Genomic DNA, 15,149 nt, shown 5'->3' on the forward strand with positions numbered 1-15,149 from the left:
TCCAGTTAAGCTTGCATTAATGCAGTGCACTCGGATTGCAGAAAATAAATCTATTGCAGAATTTATAAAGGGGTCTTACCTGTAATTTCCAAGGATTGCCAAATATTAAGCTGTTTTACACCAATACAGACCTGCAGTAACCTTTTGAAATCGATGGGGCAAGTCCAGAACAGAATGAGATTAAAGGAGAACTAAACCTTAAACACAAATAGGGCTAAAAATGGCATATTTTATAAACTGAATTTATTGCACCAGTGAAACGTTTCAGCTTCTCGATAGCAGCAATGATCCAGGACTTCAAACTTGTCACAGGGGGTCACCATCTTGGAAAGTATCTGTGACACTCACATGCTCAGTGGGCTCTGAGCAGCTGTTGAGAAGCTAAGCTTAGGGGTCGTCACAAATCATCGAGCAGAAAATGGTTTGTCCTGTAATAAGCTGATGCTAAAGGGCTGATTATTGAATGGGATATGTAGTAATTATCTGTACTAATCAGACTTATACTGTGACATTTCTATTCTATGTGTACTGTATATTGTGAGTGGGTCCCTAAGCTCAGTAAGTGACAGCAGCACAGAGCATGTGCAGTGAATCAGCAGAAAAGAAGCTGGGGAGCTACTGGGGCATCTTTTGAGACACAGATCTTCCCTGCTAAAGGGTTGTGGTTGCCTTGGGCTGGAACGGAAAGCCAAAACATAATGTACAACATTTCTACCCTACTTTAAAGTAGAACCAAACCCTTGCTAATAACCCCCCCTCCTTGCTTCCTCCCAGCCTAGGTGGTACCTTTGGTAAATGCCCCTAACTCTTTATTTACCCCCTCAGTGCAGATCCATTGCATCGGGAGCTCACGGACGCTATCTGAGTGGCGTGTCGGCACATGCTCAGTTGGAGCAAATTTCTGTTTCGCGACAACTGTGCATTTGCAGAAAGTCACGGAAATAGCCGAAGCGCCAGCAGACCCGAATGTTACCGAAGATGGCGCCCATGAACTCAGATGCCCTGAATCTGCAACGAGGGCTAAGTAAAGCGTTAGGGGCATTTAAGCTTTAGTTCTTTATGGGAGGTATTAAAAAGTAATGCTCCTCAATTGCAGGGCTCTTTTGACATAACATCTATACAGAATTTAACATTCACTCCTATATTATTACGTATATATTACTGGAGTGAGGGCAATATACCCCAAAGTGCATAAAAAGTGGAGTTTTGCTGGTGGTTTCAAAGGTGCAAATGTTAGCATTTCTGGTGTGATGATACACACAGCACCATCAATTACATAAGTGTTCAATTGACTAAACAGGTGCAGCTTTGTACAAGAACCCTGGACCCCTTCCCTTGTTCAACATTCATAAAAGGAGTCCTATGGTATAATGTCTTTACAGACTTAATATTATACCACCATTATGATCTCACTACCAAGCTTCTCTCTGTATGTGGACTATTTAATCCAGTAGGTAAGAAATCACTGGCACTCAAAGGGCAGGTGCAAGCAGGGATATAGGGGTCTGACCCCAAAACGTTGCATTTTCTGCTAATAAACACAAGGGATTGTCCCTGCTTGCGCCTGCCCTTTGAATGCCAGTAATTTCTTACCTACTTGCTGTTGGAGGGTGCCGACCCCATCATCACCGTGCACTGGGCAATCAACACGTAGGCCAGGGAGTGCGAGAGGAGCTTCTATCTGAATCTATTTAATCCAGTGCCATACAATGAGTATTTTAGGTAATTACTTGATTGAGCTTTTCATAGATTTTGGTTTTACAATATTGCATGAATATTGATGAATACCACCAGCTAATTTCTGCCCTGCGGGAATATGAATGGTAACAAGCGGCACCGGTAGAAAGAACACCATTACTAATGCAGATTAAACACTGTTCCATGTGCTTACACAACTGTACCAACCAACTATATAAATATCCCATACCTTATCTAATAAAAAAAAAAAAAAAAAACACAAAACTTATTTTGAGAAACTTTATTTGAGCACTATATTGACATGTTATTTAGAACCGCAGCTTCTGGAAAAACCACTTGTTTTTGCCGGTTTTGTACCTGTAATACAAAAGCAGAATGGTGTCAATGAAGATTTGTTCCTGTAGGAAAAACGTTTAAAACTTTAAAAGACATTTGTGACATTTTGCACACACTTACGATCTACAACTATTTTATGAGCTTTTTTCCCCTTATTTTAGTACAAACAGTAGCTGTGTTGCAGTCCTGCCTGATAGAGGGGACTCACATCAAGAAAACCAATACCATAATCAGTTTTATTAGAGAAGTCCTGATCACTAAAACTACACAGAATTCACTAAAATGGATAATGTGGAATATATACACAATATATAATGGAAATACAAAATTTAGATGTTGGGAAAGGTTATTTAAAGGCAGAGAACATTATGGTAACAATTTGTACCAACCACCATTATTATAATGGAGGTATCTGAAGAAACAAGCAACTGAATGTAAGGTTTTTTGGGCAAGGCCCTCTTGTATGGTTGCAAGTTTTTTGTATGTAAATCTGTAGGTTCAATGTATGCACAGACATTCACTTTACAGCACTGTGGAATGTGTCAGTCATGCAATCATGCTTTACATGTTAATAATAGAACATCTTTCTGCAGCATAAATAAAGCTGCATGGTACACACACACACACTTCTGTGCTCATTATACCTGGACAGAGTGAGAAAGTGATCTACTGCAGTTATAGAAGCCTGGATTTCCATGGCACCACTATAAATGTACTGCATAGAAGGATAAGATACTATGTACCTAAGGTTGTGGAAGCTCAGTCTTCCATCTTGTTAGGTCTGATGGTCACACGTAAAGGAGAAGTAAAGCTTAGCTAAAAAAATAGGCTAGAAATGTTGCATATTATGTTTTGGGCTTCTATACCAGCCCAAGGCAACCACAGCCGTTTAGCAGTAAAGATCTGGGTCTCCAAAGATGCCCCAGTAGCTCCCCAGCTTCTTTTCTGCTGATTCACTGCACATGCTCTGTGCTGCTGTCACTTACTGAGCTTAGGGACCCACTCACAATATACAGTACACATAGAATAGAAATATCACAATATAAGGCTGATTAGTAATTAATACAGATAAATACTACATGGCAGCACATAAACCAGTGCAATTAGCATCAGAATTAAATAATCAGCCCTGTAGCATCAGTTTATAATACAGACAAACCTAATTTGTTTGATAATTTGCGACTGCCCCTAAGCTTAGCTTCTCAACAGCTGCTCAGAGCCCACTGAGCATGTGAGTGTCACAGAGACTTTCCAAGACGGTGACCCCCTGTGACAAGTTTGAAGTCCTGGATCATTGCTGCTATTGACAAGCTGAAACTTTTTGTCTGGTACAAGTGCAGTATATAAAATGGCATTTTTAGCAATATTCATTTTTAGGGTTTCTTTCTTTAAGGCATTGCAGTAAGCAGCAGCCTTTTTTGAAAGGAAAAAATCAGGACAGCCATTAAACCTTAGAAAAGCAACTGAAAATGCTCTTGTGTACAATCTGAAAACTACAGAACTGGGGAAAAAATATTTTTTTTTACGATCAAACCTGTTTAATACAGTCAAAAACACAGGATGCTTAACTACAAATGTCAGTAGCAACTGTTTTCATTTTGCAGCATGTGGTAGAGTTTTAAAACACTGCTCAGTAGTTATGGGCAAATGCACTTATGTAATAAAGGACCTATGTCAATCCCACTGACTTTAAATACACCAATGTAGGGATTTTGTGATTTTAAAACCAGCACAACTTACTGGGTTAATGATAATATATGCAAATTAAACCTTTAATGGACCAGATCACAAGTGATATTGCACTGTACATACCTCTCCTCAAATTTAACCTTTGTTTCGCGTCTGGCTTTACGTTTCAGAGCTGGGTCTCTGAAAACATCCTTGTTCACCACAGCCTTGTCGAGAGGGATATCAACAGAGTATCTAGAAACACAACATAAAAGTAATTTACTTTATATTGGAAAGTTACTTATAATTGCATTTCCTTTAATAGTGTGGAGGACCCATTTATGGAATTGTACAACAATGATAGTCTAATTGTAGAAACAAAACTGACCCTAGTGCAAAGAGAAATGTTAGGCTTTGCTCAGGTAAGAATACAAGATTAGACCTAAATGTGTAATGTTAGAGACCTATAGGATAAATAAAAAAACGCCATTTTTTAGGCAATGATGTATACTACATGGTACTTTTGGCTGTAAATGAATAGTCTTCAAATGAGCTCCATTATTGGAGCTTCTCATAGATGTTCTCTGGTCCCTGTTTTAAATGAAGAGTGGGCGTGTCCTTATGGTCCCCTGCTAGACGCACAGTAGGAGGGAGGCAGTCAATCACAGGTAAATGTTGCAGTCACACAAGCACAGACAGGCTTCAGTTCCCTATCAGCTCCTACTAGCCTATTAGTTACTGTCCTACAGTGCAGTTTGCGGAGTTCTGCCAGCACCCCTGACAATTCAGTGGGCAGGACGTGGAACAGATGGGTGGGGTTAGTAGGATTTATGCAGAAATTTTCAATAAAGTTACCTTTATTAAAAAGGCCCTTATAAAGGCCCTGACAGGCGTTTGAAGCTGCGCTCCGGTTTTATGCGTTCAGCTGCCGGAGAGTGCAGGAGTAGACACGAATTCTTTTCAATGCAGCTGTACTAACACAGACGCAACATGCATTTTTCCTGCATTTGGCTCTTATATGCGTCTGTGTGAGTACAGCTGCATTGAAAAGAATTCATTGTGTCTACTCCTGCGCTCCCCTGCGGCTGAACGCATAAAACAAGAACGCAGAGGAGCGCAGCTTCAAACGCCCGTGAGTAAGGGCCCTTAAGCTTATTCCTTTTATATCTTAATAATTTAATGTACTGGCATATTCTTTCTCATAATAGGTCTCCTTTGCTGATACAAGGACTGATCCAATTGCCCTTTTGGAGTCAGAAAGGAATTTATTTTCCCCATCTAAGGCAAGATAAAGAAGGCTTCAGTTCCTCCTCTTAACAAAAGGTGAAGCAAGTTTTGCTTTCTTTAGTAACTTTTACAATAATGAAAGCAATATACAGCAGAGCATCTGAATTAGCTGTGTTTACAACAAACCAATTTGCTTGCTCAAGTAGCCAACAGCAGCTAACATTATACAACTATTTAAAACATTATAAAAAACATTTAGCATTTACCTGGTTGGCATAAGGTGATTGTAATTGTATACTTTCACGAAAGACTTGATTTTGGACCTCTTGGCAATCCTTTTCTTGCCCATGGTGGCTGTCACCTTACGAGGGTAACGGTCAATGCCAGCAACAAGTGCGTGACTGTACTGACGGTCTGAGGTTCCATCATCAACGTTCTAACGAGAGAAATGTATGTAAAATTGGACACTGGTCACACAACTTTGATAATATATGAAAAATAAATATGCATGTAAAGGAACACAAGCATTAAATATCAAGGGACCTGCACATGGGCCAATAAGCTGCCATAGCACAAACAAAACACTGTCTAACAAACAGGCAAGAGCAGAAAAGTTGTAGTTTTAAAAGTCCATTTAAACACTACAGCAAGGTGCTTGACAGAGACAAAGAAGAAGTTATTGCACCATCTAGCCTAAACATCATATGCTAATCATTCATACAAACATTTACTACTTCCTGAGAGGGATCAAGATCTGATCTAAGGTTCAGTGGATACAACCTTGCCAGCATCTTCATCAATGTCTGTGTGATCAGTTACAAACTGTAAGTGCACTGTGTCATACAGTATAGCATCTTTGTACTAGTATTTAAAAGGTTTTTAAAAGGTTATTTTAAAGGTACCTTCACAATGACAGCTTTGCGGCCTGCGTAACGTCCAGCTAGGACAAGGACAACCTTCCCAGGTTTCATAAACTTGCCCATTTCTGCAAAGAAAAAAAAATATTTTATTCCTCCACAAATGAAAAAAAAAAACTAGCACATTCTTAATTTCTAATTGAAATGACACACATTTCTAATACATCCATCTTCTGCTAAAAAATCACAATTGGTGCGAGGAGAAACTGGCTCACACTTGCTATACAGTCATCCACCTGTGTTAAGCTAGAAGTAAACATGAAAAAAAAAAAAAAAAAGTGTAACAGAACAAACCCAGAGATTGCTCATGCCCCACTGGAAGCTTGCACCTGGTGTGGGAAGTAGTTTTCTAGGAGCATTTTCTGGCCCAAAAGAATCACATGCATTATTAGCCCTTACCTCTGGTAGGAAGAACATATTTTACTATAACAAGTGCCCTTTGAAGACTGCAAGCTCTAAGGTACAGGGACCTTGAAGGAACAGTAGCACCAAAAAATGAAAAGCGGTTTATAGTAATGAAAATATAAAATCTGCAATAGTTTATAAAACAGCTGCTGTGTAGCCATGGGGGCAGCCATTCAAAGCTGAAAAAGGAGAACAGGCACAGGATACACAGGAGATATCAGATAAGCTCTGTAGTATACAATAGGATTCTTCAGAACGTATCTATAATCTAATGTGTACCCTGTGCTTAAATGGCTGTCCCCATGGCTACACATCAGCTTGTTAATATAAACCAGGGGTCCCCAACCTTTTATCCGTGAGCCACATTCAAATGTAAAAAGTTGGGGAGCAACACAAGCATTCCTGGAGATGCTAAAAAAGGGGTATGATTGGTCATTTGATAGTCCGTGTGCACTGGCAGCCCACAGGAGTCTGTTTGGCAGTACACCTGGTTTTTATACAGCCAAAACTTGCCTCTAAAGCTGGCCATAGATGCAAAGATCCGATCGTTCGAATCCTCAAATGATCAGACTTCCCCATCTCCCGAACTGCCACTAACCTTTCAGTTTAAATAAAGTAGTAAAAGAACAGATCAGCCGATGTTCTGCCCATAAACCAATCATACGAAAGTTATGTCCGACAAAAGCCAGTGACAGTCTCCCGCTGATGATCATCAGGTCGGCAATACATGCAGAGAGATTATCGGCAGCAGACAGAAATTTTCCAACCTGTCCGAACATCTGAAAGACCGATCGGCATGGCCCGACAGATTCCGGGACACTCCTCGAGGATTCGTAAGATCAGATCATTGCGTCTATGGCCAGCTTAAAGGGGTTGTTCACCTTTAAACTAACTTTTAATATGTTGTAGAGCGTGATATTCTGAAACAATTTTAATTGGCTCTCATTTTTTTTTTTTTTTTATTAGTGGTTTTTGAGCTATTTAGCTTTTAATCAGCAGCTCTCCAAACTGGTTGCAAGGGTCCAAATTACCCTAGCAACTATGCACGGATATAAATAAGAGACTCAAATATGAATTGGAGAGGACCTGTAAATAAAGATAAGTAATACGTAGCAATAACAATAAATGTGTAGCCTTACAGAGCAATTGTTTTTAGATGGGGTCAGTGACCCCCTTTTGAAAGCTGGAAAGAGTCAGAAGGCGGCAAATAATTAAAAATGAAGACCAGTTGAAATGGTTTTTACAATTTGCCATTCTAGGACATATTAAAAGTTAGGAATTCAAAAACAAGCACCTGCTTTGAGACCACTGGGAGCAACATCCAAGGGGTCGGAGCGCAACATATTACTCAGGAATCACTGATATAAACTATAGATGTGCTTCTATAGCAAACACTCCAGTTTTATAAGTGGAGGGCAACAGTACACTAGTCATTCCTTTAAAACACATTTTTTGGTTTTACGGTTCCTTTAAAGGGGTGGTTCACCTTTCTGTTAACGTTAAGTATGTTATAGAATGGCCCATTCTAAACTTTTCAATTGGTTGTCATTACTTATTTTTTATTGTTTCTTTTAATCACTTGTCTTTTTCTTCTGACGCTTTCCAGCTTTCAAAGGAGGATCACTGACCCCTTCTAATAACAAATGCTCTGCAAGGCTACATATTTAATGTTACTGCTACTTTTAGCTACTTGTCTTTCTACTTAAGCTCCTATTCATTTTCCAGTCTCGTATTCAAATCAGTGCATGGTTGCTAGGATAATTGGCACCCTAGAAACCCAATTGCTGAAAAAGTAAACTGGAGAGCTTCTGGATAAAAAGTGAAACAGCTCAAAAACTACAAATAAAAAATAAAAACCAATTGTCTCAGAATATCACGCTCTATATCATTAAAAGTTAATTTGAAGGTGAACCAACCCTTTTACAAGCAGCACTAAAAGCCACTAATAAGGGGGATCTGTACATTAAATGACAGCTTCAAATGTTTCCCCAATCCAGAAAAAAAACCTCAAGGAAGTAGAAATGATTCCCCTATAATAAATATAGCTGCTGCCAATATAACAGCAATGAATAATACACTGAACAGCCACAATCCCCTTATAAGAGAAGGAAGAAGCATGGGTTATACAGCTCTATGGCATTATGAATATCTGTAGTTAACTTCCCACAATGCAATTCAGAATATTTTATTGATACAGGGGCCCTGAAATCTTAAACACACAACTCTCAGCAAACCCCTAACAGGGAACACTACAGTGGAAGAGTTAACAAGAAAAGCTCCCTGACAAGCTGTAGGTCCTGAGGCCGCAACTAAGAGTTTGAAACGCCTTAAACCCCCTCCAGCTCAACCGCTTTTCTGAAATAACACGACGGATAGAAACATTCACGTCACCATGTGCTGAATTTAGACGTAGCTCTGGGATACATCAAGGCTACACCAAGGATGGATGAAGATGTTAAACAAGAGCACAACTACTCACTCACTCCAACTCAATGGCCGCCCTGACAGGAAAGGAAGTACTTTCGGCTTCTCTCACCTTTCACGCAGCGCTTGCATGTGACGTACTTCCGTTCCGTGGACTAAATCCGCTCTTGCCGTGCTTGCGTTTTTCTCAATGGTTCCTGGAGGCTAGTGTGGGATTGCTAGATTACAGCGTTGTTAAACGTGTCTGCAGTGTAGTAACTCTGTAACAGAAAATATAAACTCTTTTTTTCCCGTTGTTGTCAGACGTGTCTTACTTTTGGCAACAAGGGAGCGAGTCATTTTTATTTAATAAAGGGGTGGTGCACCTTCAGGTTCACTTTTAGTATGTTATAGACTGGCCAGTTCTAATCAACTTTTCTATTGGTCTTCATGATTTATATTTTATAGTTTTTTTAATTATTTGCCTTTTTCTACTGACTTCCCAGCTTTCAAATGGGGGGGGGGGGGGGCACTGACCCCATCGAAAACATGCTCTTTATAGGGGTTGTTCGCCTTTGAGATAACTTTTAGTCTACTAACTTTTAGTCTACTAACTTTTAGTAGGATGTAGAGAGGGATATTCTGAGACAATTTGCAATTGGTTTTCATTTTTTATTATTTGTGGATTTTGAGTTTTTTTAGCTTTTTATTCAGCAGCTCTCCCGTTTGTAGTTTTAGCAATCTGGTTGCTAGGGTCCGAGTTATTTCGCTTTTTATTCAGCAGCTCCTTAATTAGCATTTTAAGCAATCTGGTAACTAGGGCCCAAATTCTCCTAGCAACCATGCATTGATTTAAGACTGGGATATGAATAGGAGAGGCCTGAATAGAAGGATCAGTAATAAAAAGTAACAATAACAATATATTTGTAGCCTTACAGAGCATTTGTTTTTTTAGAAGGGGTCAGCAACGCCCATTTGAAAGCTGCAAAGAGTCAGAAGAAAAACACAAATAACTGTAAAACTATAAAATATAAATAATGAAAACCAATTAAAAAGATGCTTAGAATTGGCCGTTCTATAACATAATAAAGGTTACTTTAAAGGTGAACCTCCCATTTAAGACTACCAGTTTATTGTTACTGCTACTTTTTATTGCTCATCTTTCTATCCAGGCCCTCCCCTATTCGTATTCCAGGCTCTTATTCAAATCAATGCATAGTTGCTAGGGGAATTTGGACCCTAGCAACCAGTTATTGCAATCTCGAGAGCTGCTGAATAAACAACTAAATAACTCAAAAAATACAAATAATAAAAAACGAAGACCAATTGTAAATTGCCTCAGAATATCACTCCCTACATCACACTAAAATTTAACTCAAAGGTGAACAAACCCCTTTAAGTAATATGCTCTAAAGGCCAATGAAAATAAATAAATAAATAAAACAAAGATGCTGTTCACCTTTGCATTAACTTTCAGTATGATGTAGAGAGTGATATTCTGAGACAATTTGCAATTGGTTTTCATTTTTTATTATTTGTGGTTTTTGAGTTTTTTTAGCTTTTTATTCAGCAGCTCTCCAGTTTGTAGTTTTAGCAATCTGGTTGCTAGGGTCCTAATTGAAATTCCCCTAGCAACCATGCACTGATTTGAATAAGAGACTGGAATATAAATAGGAGAGGCCTGAATAGAAAGATGAGTAACAAAAAGTAGCAATAACAATACATTTGTAGCTTTACAGAGCATTTATTTGTAGAAGGGGTCAGTGACCCTCATTTGAAAGCTGAAAAAGGTTAGAAAAAAAGGCAAATAATTAAAAACCTATAAATAATGAAGATCCATTGAAAAGCTGCTTAGAATTGGCCATTCTATAACATAGTAAAAGTTAACTTAAAGGTGAACCACCCCTTTAAGATCACCATTCCCCCACCCGCCATGACCCCCAGTGACCATCACATTCTTGGTGCCCATCTCCTTTAAATAATGAAACACACCAGCGGTACTTTGTTGCCTCCTCATCCTTCATATATTGAATCCACATCCTATCATGGCTAGTTAGCAATTCATTTCTGCTGTGGGGCTGCACACAAGAGCTAAACTCCACAAGCGTTTTCCAGCGGATCGTGTCGGAAAGACAAAACGCAGGCGACAAATCAGAAGTAGTGGCACGCGTCAAAATATAATGGGACTGAACAAAAAATTGCAGGTATAAACTACTTACATGATAAGACTGTTGGATGAAGACGCAGCTTGCTGCATTCACATCCGACAGTCGTGTTGTTCCATGATGGAATGTAGTTCATACCTGCGATTTTTCGTTCAGTCCGCATGCCACTACATCCGATTTGTCACCTGTGTTTTGTTGTTCCTACACGAATCATCGGAAAATGCTTGTGGAGTTCAACGGAGAACTTAACCCCCCCGCGATGTTAAAGGAAAACTATACCCCCAAAAATAAATACTTAAGCAACATGGCTACTTTGACCTTCGACTACGACTACGACTTCGAATCAAAGGATTCGAACTAAAAATCGTTCGACTATTCGACCATTCGATAGTCGAAGTACTGTCTCTTTAAAAAAAACTTTGACCCCCTAGTTCGCCATCTAAAAGCAACCGAAGTCAATGTTAGCCTATGGGGAAGTTCCCCATAGGCTTGCCTAACTTTTTTTGATCGAAGGATATTCCTTCGATCGTTGGATTGAAATCCTTCGAATCGTTCGATTCAAAGGATTTAATCCTTTGATCGAAGGAATAATCCTTCGATCGTACGATAGCAGTATTTGCGCTAAATCCTTCGACTTCGATATTCGAAGTCGAAGGATTTCAATTCCTAGTCGAATATCGAGGGTTAATTAACCCTCGATATTCGACCCTTAGTGAATCAGCCCCTAACTGTAACAGGAAGACGTGTGGGAGCAAAAGACAGAACTCTGTTAATTGGCTCATGTGACCTAACAAGTATGGTTTGTTTGGTATGTTTGTGTGCACTGTGAGTCCTAGGATCCCAGGGGGCGGGCCTTATTTTTTAAAATGGCAATTTTCTATTTATGATTACTACTAAAAAAGTTTATTATTATGAAAATGATTTATTTACATGAAGCAGGGATTTACACATGAGCTGTTTTATGCAATATCTTTATAGCGACCTACATTGATCAGGGGGTATAGTTTTCCTTTAAGTCCCCACTGACCCCCCCCCCCGCAAAGTCTTGTCCCAGAATTCTGTCCCCTCTTGAAATAGTGAAATAGTGACCACACATGCAGAGTGAGCGCAGCAGAGTTTACAGGCGCCATCTTCTCTTAAGTAATCTTTGTGTCTTCTTCCTCCACAATTTCAGTCTGTCGGAGCATGCGCAGTTGTCGCGAACCGGAAGATTGCTTCAACTTTGCATGAGTCATTATGCTGCTCACTTCACGAAGATTACCGAAGAGAAGAAGATGGCGCTCCGCTGCACTCACTCCGCATGTGCGTTCACTATTTCAAGAGGGGACAGAATTCTGGGGTAGGACAGAGGGGAGGCAGGGAGGGGAGCCACGGAAGGCGGCTAGTGGGGACTAAACATCGTTAAATCAGTTCAGTCTGCAGCATGCATCAATATTAATTGTTAATTAGCCATGCAGGATGTGGATTCAATATGTAGCTGGTATGATAGGGGTGATGTGGTAACCCATTGTTGAGTGGGGCCATTTGTCCTGTGGTTTCAGATGTTCTCTTTGCCATGTTGGGTGCAATTTATGTGCAGTGATTTTCGGAAGATATTCTGAACTGTTCATATACCTGCCACCAATCTGCCACAAGAGACACCTATGCGCTCAGGAAAAAACAGTGCTGTCATGTTCTGCAGCAAAGAAACTCGGGTTACTCAGATCAGCTCGTATTGTAATGGAGGTGTACCAGGCCACGAAAAAGGGTTATTGATCATTGGGGGATTTTTAAACTCCTTAAAAATAAAAACTATGCTTTTCATCTCAGTTTCACCTCAGTTTACAGCAACATTTCTGCTCACATTCTTATAGATCAGGGGAGGCAGAGCCTGTTGCTGCACCTACTGCCCGTGTGTTTTCCTCTGCCAGGCCATAGGTAGGACTGCATACTAATTAACTGTGCCCTACGGAGATTAAGGTGCTTTGTTTTTACCTAATAATCTTTTAAACACGTATGGCCATTTTAATGTATTTAAAGAGGTTGTTCACCTATGAGATAACTTTTAGTATGATATAGTGACTGATATTTGAACACAATTTGCAATTTGTTTTCATTTTTTTATTATTGAAAGTTTTTGAGTTATTTAGATTTATAATTCAGCAGCTCTTCAATTTGCAATCTGGTAACTAGGGTCCAAATTCCCCTAGCAACCATGCATTGATTTGAATAAGAGAATGGAATATGAATAGGAGAGGCATGAATATAAGGATCAGTAATAAAAAGTAGCAATAACAATACATGTGTAGCCTTACAGAGCATTTGTTCTTTAGAAGGGAGTCAGTGATGCCCATTTGAAAGCTGCAAAGAGTCAAAAGAAAAAGGCAAGTAACTATAAAACTATACAAAATAAATAATGGAAACCAATTGAAAAGTTGCTTAGAATTGGCCATTCTATAACATAATAAAAGTTACCATAAAGGTGAACCACCCCTTTAAGGCCTATTGTGAATAGGGTGTAATTTCCAAGATATTTCAAATTTTTCAGAGATGCCTGTGGATTTAGTTAAATGGAGTTTCAAGCGGTGACAGGCAGATTCCATTTAACTAAATTACATGCTGTACAGGTCCATTTGGCTGCTTCTCAGTTGGCTGATAAACACTACAGGGGGGTTTACCATTTGCTGATTTCTCAGTATCTCTTGAATTAAAGACCTATTGGCATTAAATAAACTGTTTTTTATAAGAAATTGTTCATATAAAGTTTACTGAAAGCTGAGCTAATTAAAGGAGACATATTGCCTAACTAAAAACTCCTCCAATCTTGTAAGCCAAAAATTAAAATTATCTTTAAAAAGGGGCCCATTATTGGAGCTCCCCATAGATCTGCTACAATCCTGTCCATGTTTCAAATAATCATGGGAGTGTTAATAGGAGTAGGAGGGGGGATAGCCAATCACAGCCCTGCAGTCACACAAGCGTGAAAGGCTTTAGTTCCCTATCAGGTCAGCCTATCTGCTGATTGGTTCCTATCGTACAGTGCAATGTGCTCAGTGCTGCTGACTCTCAGTAAACACATTCCTTCTATATTTAAAAGAGTATAATGCATTGGCACAGTCTTGTTTTTCACACAATATGTCTTCTTTTAAAATGAAATCCATAATCTAAAGACAGGATAAAACAATGCATTTTCAAACCACAGGATAAACAGCAGCACCCCTTACTGGTTTATTAAACTAGTTCTTGTATTATTTGTACCTACAGTCATATTTATGTAATATTTATCTGATTATTCATGTTAGTCATTTATTTTCACTCCAGTCCCTTTATAGGAATAAGTAGCAGCCTTATTTCGTCTGATGAGTTCCACTGCACTAGTATTTTATGGGTAATTTTGATTTATCGAATTAGTTTCTATTAGTGGGAGGTAATTCACTAATTACTTTTTTAATAGATTATTGATTGATATTTTCATTAACCCATGTATTTATTGAGATGTTTTTCATGCACTTATGTTAATTGAGTCATAGGTATAGGTTAACTGATGTCATAGGTATGTACGGCCACTATTTTTATTTGTAAATTCGATTTGGCTATTTAACTTGTTGCTAGTATCAGTTGGTATCGCGTTTTGATGTAAATGGATTTGTGCAGAAAGGAACTGTACCTGACAAACTGCGGAGTTATCCTAAAGTCAGGTGTACCAGCTTTTATTCAGATTTCATATAAAACATATACTAATCGATGGGGTTTATAGTTGGTTAAAAAGGATGTACATATTTACTGACATAGATGTAAAACTACACTACCCTACAACAGTCAATGATTTGCTATTCAATCTATCTAGTACTGATACAGCATGAGTTAAGGGATGAATTGTGTTGTGTTGTTTTATTTACCCCTCTGTAACAAAAATAATGATGGCAGCAGGAAGGGAAGAGTGATTAAAACTATATATATATATAACTATATATATATATATATAAATATAAGTATTTGACAGATGGAAGGAAGCATAATTGCAAATTCCCCAAATAATGTTACCAATAGCAATCGACCAGTCATTTCTGATTATTCATGGATACAGTATATTTTGGGTTCTATTTAGTATCTTACACTCTAGAAGCAGAACAGTAGCTCTTGTTTTAAAACAAACACTGCTTTAAATACATCTTTTTTTTTTCCTAAGGTGTTAATAAAACAAGTCATGGAGCAAATACTCATATAACTGCCCATACAGGAAGTCAATTTGTCATTGATCGCTACTACCAAAAAGGGCAATGGACAGCAATGGCATCATCTGGGGCATGGCTAGACTTAATACACTTGAAAAAGGGCCTTTTGCTGCCCG

The 15,149-nt window shown here is 38.8% G+C and overlaps 1 protein-coding gene across 4 annotated transcripts; it reads right to left on the bottom strand.

Moving 5' to 3' along the window:
- Positions 1-1,963: 1,963 nt before the first annotated feature.
- rpl27.L (ribosomal protein L27 L homeolog) lies at positions 1,964-8,859 on the bottom strand. Of its 4 annotated transcripts, none has more exons than XM_018235155.2 (5): positions 8,735-8,859; positions 5,832-5,914; positions 5,196-5,365; positions 3,847-3,957; positions 1,964-2,055 (listed from the first exon to the last, which is right to left on the bottom strand). In XM_018235155.2, the coding sequence occupies exons 2-5, from the start codon at positions 5,910-5,912 to the stop codon at positions 2,007-2,009; spliced, it is 411 nt and encodes a 136-aa protein (XP_018090644.1). In that variant the 5' UTR covers positions 5,913-5,914; positions 8,735-8,859; the 3' UTR covers positions 1,964-2,006. The 4 variants fall into 4 exon arrangements, with proteins under 4 accessions (XP_018090644.1, XP_018090645.1, XP_018090647.1 ...); XM_018235156.2 differs by having other exon boundaries at positions 8,731-8,839; XM_018235158.2 differs by having other exon boundaries at positions 8,788-8,806.
- Between the last annotated feature and the right edge of the window lie 6,290 nt (positions 8,860-15,149).

Source organism: Xenopus laevis, chromosome 9_10L, assembly GCF_017654675.1.
Source record: "Xenopus laevis strain J_2021 chromosome 9_10L, Xenopus_laevis_v10.1, whole genome shotgun sequence".
In the NCBI taxonomy this organism is placed as follows: domain Eukaryota; kingdom Metazoa; phylum Chordata; class Amphibia; order Anura; family Pipidae; genus Xenopus; species Xenopus laevis.